General features: G+C 38.2%; 1 protein-coding gene across 4 annotated transcripts in view; it reads left to right on the forward strand.

Annotated features, from left to right (window-relative positions):
* The window catches only part of LOC101853110 (GH3 domain-containing protein), a 23,592-nt gene extending 1,304 nt beyond the window's left edge, over positions 1–22,288 (forward strand). For all 4 annotated transcript variants that reach the window (XM_035971347.1, XM_005104475.3, XM_035971348.1 and 1 more), the window contains 10 exons: positions 2,156–2,257; positions 2,664–2,914; positions 3,581–3,793; positions 4,315–4,460; positions 6,567–6,994; positions 8,828–9,000; positions 9,767–9,894; positions 11,295–11,452; positions 12,165–12,262; positions 13,411–22,288. In XM_035971347.1, the coding sequence (XP_035827240.1) occupies positions 2,230–2,257; positions 2,664–2,914; positions 3,581–3,793; positions 4,315–4,460; positions 6,567–6,994; positions 8,828–9,000; positions 9,767–9,894; positions 11,295–11,452; positions 12,165–12,262; positions 13,411–13,632 (1,845 nt within the window). In that variant the 5' untranslated portion in view covers positions 2,156–2,229 and the 3' untranslated portion in view covers positions 13,633–22,288. The remainder of the gene's footprint in view (positions 1–2,155; positions 2,258–2,663; positions 2,915–3,580; positions 3,794–4,314; positions 4,461–6,566; positions 6,995–8,827; positions 9,001–9,766; positions 9,895–11,294; positions 11,453–12,164; positions 12,263–13,410) is intronic.

Below are 22,288 nucleotides of genomic sequence, written 5' to 3' on the forward strand. Positions count from 1 at the left end.
TGTGAGTGAGAGAGAGAGAGAGAGAAGGGGGGGGGGAAGAGACAGACAGAGACAGAGAAAAATAGAGAGAGAGAGGTGGTGGGGGGAGAGAAAGAGAAAAGGAAAGAGAAAGAGTAGAGAGAGACAGACAGACAGAATGAGAGAGAGAGAGGGGGTGTTTATTACATAAATAAGAATAATTGATTCCCGTCATTTCTCTCTGCGTCTGTTCCCAAGCTGACCCGGTGCAATACAGTCATTATTGTACACATTTTATGACCAGTCACATATCCGAATCCCACCATCTGTTACCCATCTCTCACCTCTTGTTTCCTATTTCGTATCCAATTTTCCACATCCCATAGACCACCCGACTTTAATTCTGTAAGGGCGCTTTGTTTTCCTTCATCTCATGGGATGGAACACTTGAAGCTGGCCAAAATATTAAATATCATGTCACTGTTGTCACTGACTAAAACCGGCTGTGGATGCTCCCCCTAAACAAAGCTTTAATAGTGCCGTGAATGTAGCCTCAACAGCGCCTTCAAACTGCATACAGGGCGCCGTGAACGTAACCTGCCAACTATGTTCACGGTGCCATAAACGTAGCCACTTTGTTTATTTTTAAAATCTTTGTTATATTAGATTCTACGCTATAGAGATCTAATAATGTCTTGATATAATATAATATGATTCATGACTTGGCAGAGAGAGTGGTTTGCATCCTCGGAATAATGTGGTCAATTCTTGTAACTTTTATTATATCTTAATCAATCTGTGATGTTTGACAGTGGTCCTGTGAGAGACCCCCCTTGCCCCCCTCCCCTTCCAAGCCGAAAGCAAAGGGCAAAGGACTTGACCGTATTGTTTTGGAAGAGGCTAGCTGTACTTGATGACGGCTAGACTGCTAGGCTAGCCCTGGCTAGACTGACCAACAGCAAAAAATAGGCCTCCTGAATTGTAAATCAATTTTTAGTTTGCAATACTTAAAGTATTTTTGTATTTGAGACTAAACCAAAGGGTGCCTTACTGACAGTGCATGTATTTTTAAAGCTGAATATATACTAATATGAGACCTGTGTACTCAACAGGTTTCTAATAGGGCCTAAAATAAATATGACTAGACTGGCAGGCTAGCCGTACTTAATAATGATGGCTGAATTGTAAATAAAATTTTAGTTTGCAATACCTAAAGTATTGTATTTCAGACGAAGCCAAAAGGTGCCTTACTGATGCATGTATTTTAAACCTGAATAATTACTAGATCTAGATCTTCAGGCCTGTTGTTTTTCTAAATAAGTGGTTTACCTTAAATTCTTTTGAAATTGAGCTGGCTGGGGGTGGGGGGGGGGGTAAAAAAAAGATTGGTAAATTTTTACCTAAAGACCCCCCAACACAGATTCACTGTTTTGAGGGCTAAACTACCATACCATATATAGGTTAATTTTTTTTTCGCTTATGGCCCCTAAAACCTCGCAAATGTCAATTGTTTTCAAGTAAATATCAATCCTAATTGCTGATACGTGCAGGGGCATGGTCCCTCCCCCCCTACCAACCACCACGAAACCCCCATGTTGTTAAATAGACAAGTCAATTATTATTACAATTGTAATATTGATTATAGTTCTATAGTTGTAATGAAAATATTTAATACGATCCATAATCTCCTAAACTAAAAATTTGCAGATAAAGTCAAAATTCGTCTAAAGCAAATAATAATATAAAATGTTCGAGAAAAGTGCTTAGAATATCTGAGTGTGAGACAGCTCGATGAGTAAAAAAAATACCAAAAGATCTGAACATTTTAAATGGGAAGTGAACAGTTTAGAAACTGTCAGAAGACTTCAGCATTAGTAGTTTAAGATTGCTGTCTACTCATAAAATATAAAGGGGGGAAAAAGTCATATATTGAAAAGTATTTTTTAAATTCTTAAACTTTATGATGTAACCCTTCAAAAGTATTTTTTCGAATTCTAAAACTAGGTGATCTTTCTTTCCATATTGATGTCAGTGATCAGATGGAAAAATTGGTTTTTGCTAATAAATGCATGAAACCTTAAAAAATGTTTTTACTCTTGTAAAGACTAAAGACAGTCTCTCTGCTATTTCCTCACTAAAATAACATTCTATGTCATATGACTGATAATTTGATTTCTATTCCTTGTTCTTCCCACAGTATGAGGTACGGCTTGAATTGGAACGAGAAAGTCAGTCATGGTTTATTAATATCCTGATCAGAACATTTTCGAGATGGGAATTATTAAAAAGTTACTTGGAGGTTAGTATGTCAGTTAATTAAATATATATATGTATGCCTAAATTTATTATGAGGCTGCCAAAATTTACCTCTGACAGTTTTACTTTGAATGTGTACCTGTGTATAAGTTTCGGATAGCAGTTATACTCTCTTTTTTTAGAAAGCAAAGACTTTTGTTTTTATGAATCTGTAAGTTATTACTTGCGCTCTGGGTTTTTTTAGGACCACTTTGACAAACTCAGTGTTGTTGGGCTATCAAATTTTCTAAACGCTCACTGCATACTGAAAGTCTTTGTAAATTCTCTACGACAGTAACTCTTGATGTGTAAACTTAAGTAAGTTTAAGAATAAATAGCCTTGTCATGAAGAAAGAAGGAATAAATGGTATCCCGTGCTTTGAACCATTCTCCATATTCATCCTCAACAGGCCTGTCCTTGGTTGGCGTGTCCGGCCTGGGCTACCTAGCGGTGGATGTGAACCGTTATCGTGTGTACCCTGACCAAACGTTAGGGGATGCGGCCAGGCACTATACATCTGTGCGTAGCCTCACTTTCCTCGGTGGTATTATGAGGAGCAAGTTGGAGGATGCAACGCTGGATGTCAAGAAAGCTCAAAGAGAGTTTCTCTTCCAGCAAATCCTGGACAACATTGACACAGAATACAGCAAAGAGTTCAAAGTATGTTTGGCAATGTTAATTGAGTTTACTTTCTTTTTCCTTTCTTTCTATTTTCTCTTTTTCGGGGGGGGGGGGGGGGGGGGAGCTGGGGTCTCGGGTGAAGCAAAAAAGTGACTGTTTGGTTTTTCTTCTCATTTTTGAAGAGTTTCTTGCTTGTTTAGCACCATTTCATTTACTTCCTTCTGTTGAGGTTTGGTTACAGAGTTTTGTTTACTGTTGAACATAGTATGAAGATTTTCACTTTGGGAGAATGTCGTGGGATCACAGTGAAAATGCAGAGGGAATGTCTCTGGTATTTACTCTATTCCTATGCAAAGTTAGGCTTATTGGCCGTTGTAAGTGTAGTGTAGCTGTATTATAATATAATATGTGGGGAATAAGCTGGTATATGCTTATTTTATTCGTAAACAGGTACTTTATTGTACTTGTGCATGAAACTAGTAAAGAGATCCAATGAAATGTTAGTGAAGATGTTTAAGTGGCTTAGAGTGGCGGGAAAGGGTGACGGAGTGAGTATTATTGGAGCTGAAATTTGAGAGAAGCTCGTTTGTAACAATTTCAAATTTTGTCTATGGTCTACTTCTGCTTAATAGTTTTAATATTGATAGAAGGAAGGGCTTGAAAGACTTATCTGTAAACCCATATTTCCTTTTTTCATCTTCTTAGTTAGATCAAGTGAAATCGGTCAAAGACTTTTTGCAAAGACATCCTCTGACGCGCTATGATCACTATTCGCGTTACGTGAGTCGCATGCTCAGCGGAGAGAAGAACGTGATGACAGCGAAAGATCCGTCCGTGTTTGCTGTGACCTCGGGTACCTCTGGCAACAGCAACATCATCCCTATGCTGATGAAGCAGACGAAAATATTTTTCCTCGAGGTAGGCTTGTTTGTCTGTTGATTGTTTTATGCCTCTGTCTACACACTTTTTATTATTTATAGCTGGGACACACTTTCCAGGCTGGGATCCTGGCTGCATTAAAACAGAAAGATGAAGGTACTCAATATGACAGATTTCCTCACTTGGGGATTGAACTCATCTCGCCTGCATTCAATGTGACAGGTGTTCTTTTGACAATAATATGTTTTTGTATTCCTTCTGTGATTAGATGGAATGTGTGTTCTGTGCTGTGCTTTCATCATTTCTGCATTAGTATGTTTTTATATGTATGAAATATATCTTTTTAAAAGTAAGCCCTTAATTGAACTTACATTAAATTAAATGATTAGATGACATACATACAGTACAATTTAAAAGATGAGAGGTTGAATTAACAGCTGAGATACAAGGACTAAAATCTCTTTAAAAAAGGATTAGATTTTTTGGGCCAGTTCTACATAATGTAATATATTATGTTAGCTTATGTTCACAACCTGTGTTTGTGTGCGTACCTCCCACAGGGTATCTCGGTGCTATACAGATGTATGGTGGAGGCGTACCCAGACACCAAGCTGCTGAACAAAGACTTTAAGATCTTCTTCTCTCCCAGCTGGAGATATTCCATCACGGAAATCCCCATAGGCCCTAACTCCGCTTCCCCGGAAAGGTGATTGTGTTGTCTTTTTGTGTTCTGCTTAGAAAATTCCAAGTTTATTTTGAGCTTTCTTCCAAGGATTTGGACACAGCATTGGCTCTGCTCTTAAGATACTAGACTACTGAGCAAAAGGGAAGGGAATGGGGGATATGTTTCAGAACTTGACTATCTCTAAGATTTTGTGTACCTGACTATGTTGTCCTGTTGAAAGTAAACTTGAGTCAATTAGCTGTCTTAGAATTACAAAGTTTTATCTGACTCTTCTAGCCATATTGAATTACTAAGACCATGAGGTCGGAAACCAAATTCTATCTGCTCTATCAAAATTGTAAGAATGTTTGCAGTTGTTACCATGAATGATATTTAAAGAATTGCATTCGAAAAAGCTTAACACGTTGTAATACTCAAAATTTTTAACTTCAAATTTTTTCAAATTGGGTACTTAGCAGATAAGAGTTTGATTTCTAGTGTAGGGAATTTTCAAGGAAAGTGAGACTCTTTGTCAGAGGAAAATTATAAGAGGGTGGTTACAGTCACAAGACGTCTTTGTTCTCGACTCTCTAGTAATTTCTTCCCATACTACGATTCGTGCTGTACTACATAGTGGATGGCCCTGATTTGAATCTCCAAGGGGGCGTTCTGAAATTGGGTTATTTTGGTGAGGTATAAAGCTTTCTTATAAGGTGGATGTTAAATTAGGAGGTCCTGCCACTCAGATAACCTTACCCATTTGAAAGGCCTACCATTTCATATTGGGGGGGTTAAAATCCATTTGTACTTATGAAAAATGATAGTTTTAGTTTCTTAATGAACAAAATATGATGTTAGTTGAAAATTCTACGTTTCTCGTTTTCATTTACTGAGCCTAAATTTACTCTGACTGAGTACACAGCAAACGGTTTTTTATCTTGACTATTATACTTTGTGCTAAGGGGCCAAGTTTTACCTAGATTAATATGTAGATGACCTTGTGCCATCCATTGAGTGACTTGACAATTATTGGAAGACCAGGATTGATTTGTAGGTAGGCGCATTCAATGAGAGTTGCAGTAGGTTTATTGATTGGTTTGGTCTTTGTTCCTAAACACATCTGTTGCTGCTTATTCATGCAACAGTACAACTGTGACAGAATTTTATTGCACTATGCATTATATTATCACCCAAATCATGCCAAATGAATGTGAATTAGTTCTTCACCTCCATTTGTTTGTCTGTCTGTCTGTCTGTCTGTCTATCTGTCTGTCTGCCTGTCCGTCTGTCTGTCTGTCTGTCTGTCTGTCTGTGTCTGTCTGTCTGTGTGTCTGTCCGTCTGTCCATCTTTCTGTCTGTCTATCTGTCTGCCTGTCCGTCTGTCTGCCTGTCTGTCTGTCTGTCTGTCCGTCCGCCTGTCTGTCCGTCTGTTTGTGCATCTGTCTGTGTGTCTGCCTGTCTGTCTGTCCATCTGTCTTCCTGTCTGTCTGTGTGGTTCTAGATCCAAATGACCTTCATTGTATTGTTATGCTCCTCTTCCTTTTAAACAGCTCATCTGTCACCCTCATCAAAAAGGTAAAGCAGGTTTCAGATGAACCTTAGGGGTTTGCTACCCTCTGTGTCCTGTAGAACTGTATTCCAGCATTTTAGTTTCCAATAGTGTTTTTAGAGTTGCTAGTAAAATGCATGTCTAATGAAACTGAAGTATAGATTGACTAGTTGAGATATTATATCGTGATGCTAATGTGAGACCAAATTTCCATGTTAGTTAACTTTTTTTTTTAACCCATTATAATATTGATAAATCTATCTACTAAATTATAACATGTTATATCTTAGGGCAGACCCTTGCTATATGTTGCACTTGTATCCTTTTGATTTTATGGTAATGAGCATGTGCTGAAAAGTTAAAAGGAAATGGGAGAAATGATTCTCTGATTTGGATGTACTGCAAACAGGTTGCTTTTATCAGTGGAGTTAGAAGAGCAGAGTGTAGCAGATCGCTCTAGAAGTTAATGGGCAAAGGGCAAAGAGTTCAGAGGAGGGGGGGGGAATAAAGTTGCTTTTTTGGCGAATAAAGTTGCAGTTTTTGGCAAATTGGTAGCATGATGGTAGATATCTTGTAATGTCAATCTGATGCTTCTCCAGATCGAAAGGACTTCTCCACATCTACACCACCCCTCCCCCTGCTTACAAAGTGAAATCTGAACCGGAGGCCTTGTACTTTTACCTCCTGTTTGCTCTGTTGGATCCCCATGTCGGGATGATCGAGGCCAACTTTGCTTCCATTATCTTCAACACTTTCGCTGCCCTCGAGAACCACTTTGAGCAGCTCACCCAGGACATCGAAACAGGAAGTCTCAACCCGGACTTGAACATTGACCCGGAAATCCGAGAAGAACTTGAGCAGCTTTTGAAGCCGAACCCGACAAGAGCGAAGGAAGTACGAGAAGCCATGAGAAGCGGCCGAGAAGGACTGGCTCTTAGGCTGTGGCCGGAGCTGCACATGATCCTCGGAGCAGACACAGGGACCTTTGAGCTGTACGGGGATAAGCTGCGTAGTGGCTACTGCAAAGGTAGGGACCCAAGCATCAATAATAATTAGGTCTTGTGGCTGGGTGGGAGTTGACCCCAGCAGGTTCCTGCTCCTCACATTCCCATGACATTCTCTCTCCAGGCTCTGTGTGGATTTGTTTCCTCCTCGTTCTCATTTTCTGATCAAATTCAGGTGGATACGCTCCTGGTTGACTGTTTAGAAATAATTTGGATTAGATTTGACTACGGCATGCTGAAGGGAAGGTCTCTGATACTGTTCCATCTCTTAGTTTCTTCTGATAGGCCATTATTTTCTCTATTTTTGTGAATCTGAGTTTTCTTGACTCTTGACCTGTGGGGCCCCCAACATGATTATGTTTTGAATTTTACCTTCTAACTGAAATCAGTTTTGAACAAGAAAGACTTCAGCAAGAATGCATAATTCCCTAATGGCTGGAGGCAAGGATTACGTGAACAATCCTTGCTTGATTTTGTACCGTAGTCATAACTTGAGCTCAACAGGGAACAAATATCGATTTCTGTTAAATTTCAGCTTCAGGTCATTTTATATCCAGTTTAGTTTTTCCCTTGAGTTTTCAGTTATCAGTTGTTAGCCACAGTGGAGAGGGCTCGGCATGTGATATGCTATTTAAGCCACACAGCTGCTGTTTCCTCAAATCCTTTTGACAGGCTGTAGAGACCATATTATATGTTAATTTGACACTTTAGGTATTCATTACTGGTTAGTTATGACTGGTGACACCTGAAAGTGGTTTTTTTTTGTTGTTGACATTTTGCCATATGTGGTATTTTTTAGAAAGAAAGTGGAAAGTGAAAAAAAAAAGGCTGGGTGGGGGTGATGTGATGGTTTTGGCAAAGGAATGAGTTGATTTCTATGAATCTGTTTGATTCCATTTGTGTGTCTGTCAGTCTGTTTGTTTTTCATTTGATATATCTGTTAAGCTGACAAAGCATCTTTGACTATGTTTGTCTTGTTTTGGCTTGTTAATCTTAAAGAGACGCCAACAGAGTAGCTTCCTATCCAAGAGGAGAGGCGATATCACTGGTTCAGTTTTACTCTCTGGAATCCGAGAACAATCCTTTGAGGCAAATGAATATTCCACTGACCCCTTTGTGGGTGGTTGGTGGGTGCTCTGGTGTGGTTTGTCCTTCTTTCCATCTATTGTCCTTATCTTCCCTTCTTTTTTATGTTTGTTGCTCTCTTACTTGTAACACCTCTAATCTTCTGGCGCTCATATGACCTTATACAGTTGCGAGCGCCATTAAACCTCTACTAAGACTTAACTAACTGACCCCTGTCCTTTATCATGTGGGTGGTTGGAGGGCAATTCTGAGTAAGTCCCATACCTTTTTTGTTCACCCTGTGTTGTTTCTGTCTGTCAGTCTTCCCTTTTCCCTGCATTATATTACCATTATTGTGTGGACATACTTGTCTTTACTCAAACAAACGTACGTTTTGTGTGGATGGTTGGTGGGTGCTCTGCTGTGGTTTGCTCCTTCATTCCTATAAAAACATCTTTACTCCTTATCTGTCCTCCTTCTTTGTTGTGTAAATTACTTACTTGTTGTAACACCCCTAATCTTTGGCACTCATATGATGTAATTGTGTTGCAAGTGGCGTAATACTCTTACTAAGTGGATGGTTGGCGGGTGCTCTGGTGTGGTTTGCTTTTTCTTTCCTATCAAACATCTATCATACTTATCTCCCCTCCTTCTTTTTTATGTTTGTTACTCTCTTGTAACACCTCTATTCTTCTGGCGCTCATATGACCTTATGCAGTTGCGAGCGCCGTAAAACCTCTACTAAAACAAAAACTCTTACTAAAACTAAACTAAACTAAAACATTCTGCAGGAGTTCCGCTGTACTCTCCCATCTACGCGGCATCTGAGGGTCTGCTAGGTGTGAACATCTGGCCTGGTGTGCTGCCATCACGCTACCTACTACACCCGCGCACACAGTTTTTCGAGTTTATACCCGACTACCTCATGGATGAAGACCAGCCTCACACAAAGCTCATGCATCAGGTAGGTGCCCCACTGTTTTACTCATGTCTGTTGTATGTAAATCTTATGTATCATTGGCATCATCATAACACAATTGTCCAAGTCATTTTCTTCAAATCCGTAGCTATTGCTACATGTCAAAATGCCTGCTTTGTATCTTCAGTTTAGCAGAGTTTTGTTTTGTGCACTAAATATCCAGTTACTGAGACATTTTCCCTCTTGCTCAAGTCATAAAGTTGACTTAGGTAAGCACTGCTTTTAAAATTATTTTTTTAAGGTTTCTCGAAACAAAAAAAACGACTTTGGAAATTGTGCTATTTTGTGTCATATTTGTTTATATGGATAGTTGGATGGTTCTAAAGGTAAAAGCTAAAAAAAAATTCAGCATAAATGGCCATTATTGCATCTATGTGCAACTTTTTACTCGCATAGGAAACTGTTTTGTTCCTCAGAATGCTATTGCTACTATATTCTTCTCCATCTTGAACCCCCCCCCCCCCAAATGTCACTGAAATGTGTGCACACTTTTGATTGCACTTTATAAGAATTTAGTTAGTAAGAGTTTTACGGCCCTCGCAAATGGTTCTGATTTGCAATCTAATTACACATCATGGATAAATATCTGAGAATGCTATCAGGTCTGCTGGGGTAATAATATAGATTGTAAAGTGCATAGAGCTTGCTGTTGAGCAGGAATTTGCATTATACAAATGCTGTCTATTATTGCTGTTTTTTCTTTTTCATTATTTCATTTGTCTCTCTTTTCCTCTGTAAAATTTCCCCTCAGGTTCAGGAGGGCCAGACCTACGAGCTGGTCATCACCAACCCCAGCTGCCTGTACCGGTACCGTTTCGGGGACGTGATCAAAGTTGTGGGCTTCCACAATCAGTGCCCTATTGTGGAGTTTAAGTACAGGTACGTGTATTTTCTAGGGAACCATTTCCTGCTACATTTGTGCTTTGTGAGAGATAGGGACTCGAGTCGTATGGATTCTTTTGAACAGCTGCATCAATAGCTCAGTCAGTGTTAGTTTGGATGGTACAGATGTCCATAGTTCAGTTCGAATTGTTCTTCAAAATGGATCTTATAAGGAGTTTTTATTCCTGTTTCACAGATCACCTATCTAGGTTTATAGGGGCATGAAACCTGTATCGTATTATAGCTTTTACTTTCTCTTGAAACATATCAAATTGATATGCCCAGGATTTTGGTGTACCCTTTTTCTTTGTCAGTGCTTTTCTAATCAAGCTCTTTCTGTCTATGAAAAAAACTTTGATAATTTACAGTTTACCACAAGATAACTGCCTGGTTTTATTTACTAAGAAAAGATTAGTTGTTAATTTTTCACACCTCCATAGAGGCCCATTCGGCATCGCTTAATCCGGCCCGCGACTTGAACATGCTTTCCCATATCCGCCTATCTTATGGTCCAAAGCAAGGAGAAAATTGGGCGTTGCCGAGTTCTCAAAAGTGAGATAAAAACTGACCCTATAACATCAAAAATGCTGCTCAATGGCATTTCATAAGATAAAATATTAAATCTATTGCTTCCAGGTGGGTGAGAACTACTGATTTTAATTTTCGAAGTGGACAGTTTGGTTTTCATTAGATATCAACCCACTGCAGGTCACATTCATTATTAATAACTGGGTTAACCCGCAGGCCAGACTGAAACTGCTCATGGGCTGGATCTGGCCTGCAGACTAGTTTATCCATGCCTGATTTAGATCAGTAGGAAGGTGTGTTGTTTTGACCCTGCCTATCTTGGCCGTTCTGGGCTGTAAGGAATACTAGGTCTGGCTGAAAAATTGAGATAATATTAAAATTTTATTTCCATGTTGGAATGGAATATTGTATTCTGCAGAGTGAGGAGCCAAACCTTTACACCACAAATTGTGATTGGAACAGATTAAGAAGATAGTAACTGTGGCAATGCTGAAAAGATGTAGAGAGAGCAGGCCCTCATGAACACACACTAAACGCCCCCATGAGTCTTGTTACCTCAGTGTAATATAATATATATAATGTCCTCATGCTGCTGTCTGAGGTGCAAAGTTTGTGAGCAGAGAATTTTTAGATTTTTTCCCCCAGACTTTATTCTACTTCTGTTTGAGGCACCATTTATGGTGTCTGTAACATAGAATGAGTAAATATTTTTTAAAGGAATTGTTTAATTTTGTTCATCCCATCTTTACTTTTGAGAAAATTTATTTAATTTATCCTTCCCATCTTTTTTCCACTATCTCGGGACACATTATTGTGAAATCTTAATTCATTCTCTATTTTCTTTGGGCACATTGTGTACCCCTCTGTAGAAAAGGCCAATTCCTGAATGTGCGAGGAGAGAAGGTCTCGGAGTCCATGTTCTACGAGGTGCTCAAGGGAACCATCACCAAGGTGTGGTCCAACGTGAAGCTTGTGGACTACTGCTGTATGGAGAGCGTTATTCTCGACCAGATGGACGTGCCCAAAGGTGAGATTTTTCTCTTGCAGCGTGGCAGGGCTGCCTGCCATTTGGGTGAAGTTTAAGGTGGTCTGGAAATTCAAAGACATTTCTGGGTCAAGTTTACAGTTTTTATTCCAGTTTATGTTCTGAAAATGACAAATCCACTTAACTTATTGTACAGTTCTTAATTCAAGTTTATGTTCTCAAAATTATAACGCTTCTTTACTTATCATACGCTTTTATTCCAATTTATGAATTTTAAATAATAATGTCTCTTTATTTATCGTGCAGTTTTTATTTCGTTTATAAATTTTAAAATGTAAACGTCTCTCTACTTATCTTTGTCAATCCAACCGTTCTTGGGGTTGTTCATTTTGGTCCTTACAAATGGGATAGAGTTTAATTTTTTAAAATCTTTGTATCCCTTGGTAGCTCTCCAATTCCTGTCAAAATAAAACTTGTGTTTGATCACTTTTGCCGTGTACATGTATGTCTTTTAGGTCCGACATCTATGGTGTTTGAAGCTAAATTTGAGGCTTAAAGAAAGTATACATGGTTTATAGAATCATTTGCATCCTTATTTATTGAAGAAATATTTTTTTAAATCTTGTATTTATCTGACTTGTGGTTCATTTGTGTGAGGTTATTCACTCCTGTAATACGCACAATACAGAAATTATTTGACGTTGATGACTTAATGTAAACTCATGTAAGGACTCTTATACATTTTTCCCCCCAGGTTTTAAGACCTCTCAGCCATGTTACCATGTGTTCTTGGAACTGGAGGGATTAGACAGTACCAAGGTCAAAAAGATTTCATCCAGTCAGAAGAAGATGGTGAGAGTTGATGTCTGTCTGTCTGCCAAATGCATCTCTTTGTCATTAGTGTTGTTGTTTTGATGCTTTAGTGCTTCCATATTAAAGATACAGTGAAATGTTGTTTTTATTAAATGTATTGAAATGGTTTCCTGAAAAAAGAAAAGCGAAAGAACAGCTGGTAGGAGGAATTATTGCAAAAGAAAAAAGAAGAAAAATAGTCATTATAATTAATAGTTCTCACAAGTGTGTTTGAGTGAAAGAGTTTAGTTCCTCTGTCTAAAATAAAGCAAGTAATGTCACATTTAAACTTAATGTTTTTAATTATTATCAATCTTTTTCCTTAGTTAGACTGGTGTTTCTTGATAGTGAAAACTACAATACTGAGCAGTCTATTTATTAAGACATGTCTACCAGAGCTCAGGAGGGGATGCTGTGCTGCAGTGACCTTCAGTGATGTGTATATGTGACTACATTGTTTTGTTCTTTAAAAAAATTATGGTGCTATGTGCTTAGAGCACTGATGGCATTGTAACCTATTTTTCTGGAAAATGAAGAATGTTAGTTTCTTTCATTTCTCCGGCATATTGGTCTCGACCCAGAGCTCCCAGTGAGGTCAGTATCGCAGATACAGCAGACGTGTGGGTGGTTGGCGGGTGCTCTGGTGTGGTTTGCTCCTTCTTTCCTATCAAAACATCTATCATCTCCATCTCCCCTCATTCTTTTTTTGTGTTTGTTACTCTCTTGTAACACCTCTAATCTTCGGCACTTATATGACCTTATTGTGTTGCAAGTGCCGTAAAACTCTAACTAAACCTAACAGCAGACGTTTTGATGTTTCTGTTTTGCTTTTTCTGAAACAAGACTAACTTTCTCTCTGTTGTTTCTGTTTGTCTGTCTGTCTGTCTTACTTTCCCCCCCGTACTAAATTACCTTTATGGTGTGGATATGCTTCTCTTCACTCAAACAAAAGCGGGGTGGTTTGGTTGGAGGGCGCTGCTGGTAGGTCCTACTTCTTTACTTTCCCTCTGTTGTTTCTGTTTGTGTGTCTTACTTTTCCTCAGCACTAAATTTCCATAATTGTGTTGATGTGCTTTTCTTTACTCAAACAAACAAACCAAACTCCAACAAACATTATAAAACCTTAACTTCGTTGTTGCTCCCCCCAGCTGGACGACTCGATGATGGTCCACTCGTACCCGTACTCGTCGTTCCGCCACAAGGGCAGCATCTCTCCCATGCAAGTGCACCTGGTGACCCCCGGCTCCTTCATGGAACTGCGTCGGTTCATGCTGCAGGACAGCCCGGCCGCCTCCAACCAGTACAAAGTGCCTCGTGTCCTCCGACGACAGGAAGCTGTGCAGTTCATGCTCAAGCATGTCATTGGCTGAATGTCATTGGTTGATACACATCGTTGGCTGAAAAACTTCATTGGTTGAGGCATGTTGTGGTTGAAACGCGTCACTGGCTAAAAACACATCATTGGCTGAAGAAGCTTGTCGTTGTTTGAAACGCGGTATTGATTGAACTTCATCATTGGTTGAAGCACATCGTTGGTTGAAACACATTATTGATTGACACAAGTGATTGGTTAAAACTCGTTGTTGGTTGAAATACATCACTGGCTGAAGCATGTTATTGATTGAAACACATCATTGGTTGAAACCTGTCAATAGTTGAACTGCATCATTGGTCGCAGCACATCTTTGGCTGAGTGGTACAGGAAAAGCATGTCATTGGCTGATTGGTACAGCCCTTTTGACAGTAACTTCATAAAGTTGTATTAAGTTGTGTGTGCTTTCCCAACCAGGCTTTATTAATGCATTCTGTCTGGGGTTGTTTTTTTCTGGTTAATAATGCCACAGCTCGCCAACAACATTTTTTATGAGATAAATTTGCTTCTGGGGTGAGGATGTTTGGGTTATTTTGTGTAGGCAAAAACATGAGCAGCAGCCTGAAGCATCTGACATTTACTGCTACCTGTCGTGGCATGTGCTGTTCAGACAAAAGCCAATTCCATCAAGGCTTCTGAGTGATATTCATCTTTTGTCTCTGTTCAGTAATAATTACTAATATACATGTGTTCGTGAAATTAAGAAAGACTGGACATAAAATGGTATGCAGTGAAAATTAGAAATTTACAAAGTGGATATATTTTATTCAGTTGTTCGCTGGTTATATGTTGAGATGTTTTAAGTTGAGTCAGGTGGTGGGTTGTCTGTTTGTCATTCCATGTGATGCTCAATCTACTTGATCCTCGAGACGACAGTGTGCTGCCGTTGTGACACCTACTAGTTTTAGGGACTTGTTTACCTCAGGATGGGTTTTTCGTGGACCTGGTTTTCACAAATTTTCAGAATTAAAGTTTTCAGGCGAAATAATAATTTTAATGACAGGATCATCAGGAGTTGGCAAGAATTGCATGCTTGTTTTTTACTGTCTCAGGTATTCTTGTGATATCATTATCAGTTTTACTAATACAGCGTAGTGTTAGTTTATTGACAGAATGGTATAAGATCCTTTTTGTGCCAACTTTTTTTAACCATTAACCCTTGACTGCTAACCACATATGCACCTCACATGCTCAGGAAAATTCTACTGTGCACAAGACATCACTGGTCACTATCTTTAATTGATGTTTGTTCTCTTTTAATAAGAGACGGATCGGTACAACTGTATCAACAGAAAGAGAAATGAAGAGATAAATTCATCCATTGACCAGACCTGCGTATACCAAACCATAAAACACAGGCTTTAGCTGCCAGAGGAGATACGCTTGCACAGCACTGGGCGGCGGATTATCGAGACGTGTGAGATGTGGGATACATTTACAGTGCAGTCATGGGGTTAACTGTTAGATTAGAGTCTTCAATAAATAAAAGAATAAAAATATATGTGCTTAAGCATAGTCTGTTATCATAATAAGAAGTTACTTGAATGCTCATATAGGATGGGTCCAGGGGGATTCTGTTCCATTCCTCTCTCTAGATACAGCTGAAGTGTGTCATGATTTGTGCTTCAAGTCAGAAGCTGATTTCGTTGTTCTCCTGACTTTTCCTAACAGCTTTCTCTTTCAGAGTGTTTTTTGTTTTGCATTTGGCTTTTCCTTCCCTTGATTTCCGCATTTTGTTCCGTTTTGTCCTCTTTGCAGCCAAATGTTTGTTCTAGTTGTTTTCTTTCTCCTCCTCGAATTGACTGAACAATGATATTGTTTACTTTCTGTTTGCTGGGACATCATAATCCTCAGTTAGGTTTGGACCTGATAGGCAAAGTGGAAGCTGACGATTACATTTTTATTTTTAGCGATCTGATATGAGGCGTATTAGTGCACCTAAGACTATCATCTAGCGCCTTGTTCCCATTTTCCTTTGCTTTTTGTTTCAGTACTCTTTCATGTCTTTTTGTCTTAAAATGTGAACAGCTTATCTGAAGTTGTGGCAGAAGGCTTCTTTTTGTAACTTAAAAGAATAGACCAGGTGCTTTGTCATATTTTACAGTATAGATGAGAGTGTTGATCCCATACCATACCGAACCTTTACACCTTAACGTACCATACTGCAGCCCACTATACCATACAATGCCTCATTGACCAGAGTTACATTAAATTGCTGTTCAATCCATACTGCAGGACAGGAGGAAATAAGTTCTGAATGAATTCATGTTTACTCCCATGTTGCCAAATTAATTTGTTAGTTTAGGACTTTCATGTGAACCAAAGAAAATTATAAATCAGATTTTCCTAGAGGTACAGAGAATTTGAGAGCTTAAGAAATAAAAGCCACACTATATATTTTGCTTTATCTAGTTACATGAAGTAACTTGAGTTCAGATGTCTATGTGAGATGGATGTCACAATGTTTCTGTGATCATCTGATGAACAAAATATTGAAAGCTTGAAAATGCCATTGATGTAGCACTCAGCACAGTTTTTTTCTTTGTATTAGGTCTAGTTTATTCCCTTATATATTAAAGACTACAAATTATCCCACCTACTTTGTATGCTGTAGATTTTAGGATATTGAATGCTAGCTACTCTGACAACAAAAAATAAAAAGAAACTAGGGAATCCTAGCCAATAGAGCTTTCTTGATGTTGCAGCTTTCTACATAAATCATAAATAATTAAACACACTCTAGAACCCCCCCCCCCCCCCCCATTTTCAAATGCATGTTCCCTTAGACACTGAATACTGAAATATCCATTTCTGTCATGACATGTGCACATGGAATCTTGGATGTGTGAAAGTCTGTTATCTCATCTGTGAGTGGGCAGGAGTGATTATTGTTTAAGTGTAGTAAGTGCTTAAGAAGAGCAAAAAGTGTTGGTTTGGGCTTTACTACCGCTATGTTTTGAAAGTGAGACAGTGAGAGTTGAAGTTTCTCTTCAAATCTTTGATTATTTGTATTTCGTTTTGTATGATCATCAGAGTCTGCCAGGTCGGTTTCTTTTATTTGTTGTAGTTGATATTAAAAGGATGTTCAATGAAACGAAAGAGTATTGGGCTTTTTAAAAAATACTCATACATGTCCTTCAAAGGTTTATAGTAGTTATTTTATATGTGAGATTAAAGTGAAATAAATATGCAGTCTTTATCTTCATGGAAAGTTTCTGACTAGAAGTTTATGGTATTGACAGTTTAACAGTTTGATGACTATAGTACTGCTTTTTAATGTTCTTCGTCAAAGCGAAATAATTTTTTCATTCTCTGAGGTGGTCGTGTTTCATTCCTTGTTCCTTACTGGCTTTAAAGTTAACATTGTTGAGATGCGGCTCTAACCCTGTAACTGCCAAATTAAGTCAAACACTTTTTATAAAACAAACAAACAAAAACCTGTAATTTCTTTCTTTTTATCTTCCAGAATGGCTCAGATTTTGGCTAGAGTGTTCTTTTTGCTTATTATATTATCACCAATTGTAACATTACGGTTGCTAATGGCTTATATAATATTGAAACAAAAAAAAATGTTTGACCTGTTTTGCAGATATACATGGTCAGACTTGGGACATTGACGATGTTATTTTTCCTTTGCAGGTTGTGTTCTAAATTGTGTCTTGTTATTTTGTGTTTTATTGGCCTTAGTATTATATCTCCTATTCTTCTAGTGAGAAAATTCTGGTCACTGAAGTTGTGTTGAGAAATTTTCAGCTGCTGTTGATATACATGTACTTCGTTTTGAAATAAGGCAATTCCATGAAAAATGAAACTACAATGAAATACATAGTGCAGGGATGATGAACTGCTGAAAAAATCTTAAAGCGTTATAGAGCCGGGGGGTGTCAGAGGAAGTTTGGCGGGTGCTCTGGTGTGGTTTGGCCTTCCTTCATATCGAACATCTATCACCCTATCTCCCCTCCTTTTTTTGTATTAGTTACTCTCTTGCAACTCCTCTAAATCTTCACCAGCACTTGTATGGCCTATGACCTTATTGTGTTGCAAGTGCAGTAAAACTTTTACTAAAGCTAAAAACTAAGAGGAAGATTGCCTCTGTCTAAAGAAAATAATAAAAAATGGCTCTATCAGTGCTTAGAATTTTTTTTTCATCAAGTCATCATGTCATGTCTGTGTTGCCTGTGGTGTCTCTTCAGTTTCATTTTTCTTGGAGTGGCCCAGATTATTATTTTATGTTCTATTTGTAGCACACAATGTAGGTTGTTTCAAGAGGCTGGACCTATGTGGTAAACGTCCAGTCAGATATGGCGGGATCTCCATATCCCTCGTTGTTGTTGTACAGAACACTTTCCCCCTCCACAATCGTGCATTCCTTCCCACTGCCTTTAGCTTGTTTGATTTGTTTTGTTTTTTTGCTTGTTTCTTATTGCGCTCAGTAGATTCATCCTTGTTTTGACAACATTCTATTTGTTCTGTTGTGGTTTTATGGGTTATCTTCGTCGACATTTTAATGTCTAAAATGGGGTTATCTTTTTCAACATTGGAATGCCTGAATTTGTAATGTTTTATTTTGATGATTCAGTGCATTCAACATGTTAGCTTTATAAGCGATCTTTAATCATTTAAGGTGATCTACAAATGTGTACATATTTATTAGGATATTCATGTACCTTAGGATAAATGTTATTGAGTTGTGTCAACTTCAATGAGATGTGTAGTGCCCCGAGTAAATGCTACAGTTGTCAGGTCATGACATTGTGAGTTGTAAACTCTCTCCCTTTCTTTTATTAGAAAAAGCCAAAAATAACCCATTCTTTTATTCGTTTCATGGATCAAGGAGGTTGGTTCTAATTATAGCTAAAATTGTCCAAGATGGCTACCCGCTGTCAAGGAAAATAGTGTTTATGTAAGACAGGTGAACGTTTTGAACAGTGCCATTATAAATTTTTTTAATGCAAGAGGGAATGGTTATTTGTACAGGTGATTGTCTTGGACTTGTGGCTGTTAGAACAGGCTCAACTGCAGTTAAATTCTGTGAGTTCGGAGTTTTTAATTTACGAACGGAGGTGATGTTTAGAAACAGATAAGGAGATAAAAATTATAGCACCCAACAAAAGGTTCACAACCCGTGTAAGGACAGTTTGTACACTGATACGGATAATTCTCTACCCTTTTCATCATTTCGATTACTGACTCGCTGAGGTGGTTTGTATACTTTGTATGAAGGCCTACTGTGTGACATTATTTTATGACGTATTCCAGTACAGCTTTTGAGTTTGTCAAAATTTACAATATAGAAAGGAATGTAATGTTAAACTGATACTTTAAAAGTTCGAATGGAAGGGAAGCACATGGATACAATGACTGTCATTTTTTAGTGCTGGGAAAAGATAAAACAGACAGATACAATCAAAGCAGACATAATATAGCGAAGAAGTAGAAATCCAGCCAGCTGCTAGTTGGTAACTTCATTGAAACAACAAAGTCGTTGATCATTTTGATTCTAATCTCTATGTTGATATTTTTTAGTCTGCGAATACCGCAAACTGCTTGAAAACAGCTGATGTGGTGTGTTGCATTCATGGTTTTTGGTGTTCTTTGAGTGTTAAATGTATTTAGGAACTTCCATTTGTATTTATTATATAATAATGTATGTCCTCTCTCCCTGTACTGTATATAAATTTCTTAACAAATGAAAGGGTATCTGTAGTGTACAGAGCATGTTGCCAATGCTGGTGAGATCCATCGAAAGCCATTCGTATTCTGATCCAGAATTGCCATTCTTTGAGGTTCTTTTATTATCCGGTCATGTTTTTAAGTGTGTAAAAATTTTGGGGTTTTTTTCACTGTCTTTGGAAGTCAAATTTCAATAGAAATGTGGTGTGACGGTGTATCCTGTGATTTGTGGAAAGAAACTCTTGTTTTCTTTTTTTGTTTTCTTTTTAAACAAAAAGAGTTTTGTCTTTTTAAGAATATGGTTATGTCAACTGCGATTCTCCTCAGACTCAAGGCCACACACATTCCTCACCCAGTGTCATTGTGTTTTAGTATTTGTGTACACATGTAGCAACACTGCAAAATGAGTCACATGTCACATTCTGACAATATAACTCAATGGATATATTAATAATAATAGTAATAATAATAATAATAGATTGCATTTATATATAGCGTTCTATCCCGTACAAGTACATGTATAAGCTCTGACCACTTTACATCCATGACATGATTACTGAGAATATGTCTCAATACACACAAGAAAAAACATTTCAAATAAACAAGAAAACCAGTTCAACCACATAAGGAGGAACTTTCTCAGCCATGCATTAATTATATACAATGTAGTAGGACAGCAGGATATCAAATTGAATATCTGTTCCAGCCCCTAAGTGTGGAGGGTAATACAAATGTTATCACTGCTTTGAGTACAAAATTATAGATTGAGGTAGGGAGTCAGAAACACACAGCTTGGAGAAAATGGAGATATTGCCTTTTTTTATCTTGAAACAACTGAGTGTGACAAAGGACTCATTTTGTCGCATTGCTACTCATTTTGTGTACACAATTTTACACATAACACTCATTCACATAGATTTTTCCAATTTTATGGAGAATACTTTTCGTTCCGTGGTCTGAAATGCATGCTGTGTTGCTTTTTGCCAAGTGGATCTACTGTGATCCTTTAAAAAGTTTTTAGATTTGTTTGTTGCATAGTATGTTAGTTGAGTTTTTCTCATTTGGCTAACAGTAACACACAACAATTTATGTGGACACCCATGACTCTAGTCACCTTTTCATAACATAAACTACAGTCCCTCCCCCCCCTCCCCCCAACCGCCGTTTGCATTATTATACAGTGGAGTCCGCTTAAACCAAAGTCATCTGATTTTCTTTGGCTTTGCCAGGTTTTCAGTTTAGAGAGGTTGCCTAGATTGAAAGGAAAAAAGTGATTTTACTTTCTTTCAGTTTACTGCTGTTTTTGGATTAAGCGAATTTCGTTTAAGTGGACTCCAGTGCTGTATTCTTAAAAGTTGTTATAAATCCGCTAGTTGTCCTATCAACAAGCCGATGGTGCCGGTCATCAGCAGGCCCGGGCAGTGCTAGCTAATATTTCCAGAGGAGCAAAAACTTCATAAAGGAACAAGAAATGTTGGGTCACCAGGTTTCGTAAGTTTGACTCATTGAGGTTTTTGCTTTAGTATAGCTTAAGTGAGAGCTTTACAGCACCCACAACACTGTGAAGTCATATATTATATATGAGCTGAAGATTAGGTGTCTTAAGAGAGAGTAGCATACCATTAGAAGGAGTGATGATGACGATAGATCTTTGTTTGGGAAAAAAGGAGCAAACCACACCAGAGCGCCCTCCTGCCTCCGATGTGTTTGAGGGATATGAAGTGTTTTTAATTTTAAACTAGATATTGGAACGCCTTATTGTAGATCAAATAAAGAAAAAAAAGGTTTTAAAAAATTAAAATCATGGAAATTGCTGATTTGGCCTGTTTGTGCCCGACAACATTGTTGTAGTGATACATGGAAGGTGTCGTCAATATTATGTGCCATCTTGGGAGTGGCAGCATCTGTAGGTATTGTTGTATTATTATAAGTGAACAAAGCATTTTTCATAAAATTAAATCTTTTTAGTCTAGATTTTGGCATCAAGGAGGTGTCATTTTAATGGGTTGTGTTCCACAGTGTCTGTCATTTTCTCCACTTTGACTTTATTCAGATTTCATATGAAGACTACACTACAATAATGAGGAATTTGCTTCGCACAATGATATCGAGGAATTTACTTCTATGTTATTTCTGAGTGTGACCATGTTACAAGGTGAAGTGCCTCTCAAAGTTGACCCGTGATTTAGTCGTTTATTCAAGTACTCATTTGTAGAAGTAGACTCTTCAGAAAGATATAGATCTGTCTGGTCCACATCCCTCCTGTTTGTCTCTCACAGTCTCCATCAGTGCAGAGGTCTCGTACTTTCCCTCAAGAAGAAAAGGGAAATTGATTTTAGTACTCATCTTGGACTATAGGCTTGTATTAAAATATCCCTGACTGTGCACTCTGATGTTTCGCGGTTCACATTGGAGCACACTGTTTGACACAATTTGAGCCAAATGAAAGGCAAAAGGGGAGGTGCCGCATGCATTGGACTATGGGGAGACTGGTGTTTTGCCCTTCAATGGGGTATAATGGCGCAGCCCACTATGTGTGCACGCTTAGCAGTGAAGTTTTTATAAACAGCAAAGAGCAGCAGCCATGACAGTGCCCAGTTTAGCAGAACAAGTCTGTGCCTTGGGCAAAGAGTTGGTAAACTTGACCTTGTTGATATTTGTCGCAACTCAAGGAAAGTAAAAAGAATTACCTTGTTTGGCTTGTGTATGACAAAATTCTTTGTTATGATGAATGAAGACTCACCAATGGAATGCACTGTGAAGAAGCTTTAAAGGGTTTAAATCACCTGTTATCTGAGAGTAATTTGTACATGTCTACTTTTGAAGTTTTGTCTTTGAATAGTCTGAACAAGATAAAGCTTGTTTGTTATAGTTTATGTGACAATCAGTACTTTCCTATTTCTTCTTCAGTAAATGCATTTTGTCTCTTTGCCTTTATATTGTTTCAACTACAATTCCATTAAAAAGAATAATTCTATACC

Source organism: Aplysia californica, unplaced genomic scaffold (assembly GCF_000002075.1).
Source record: "Aplysia californica isolate F4 #8 unplaced genomic scaffold, AplCal3.0 scaffold00421, whole genome shotgun sequence".
Lineage (NCBI taxonomy): Eukaryota > Metazoa > Mollusca > Gastropoda > Aplysiida > Aplysiidae > Aplysia > Aplysia californica.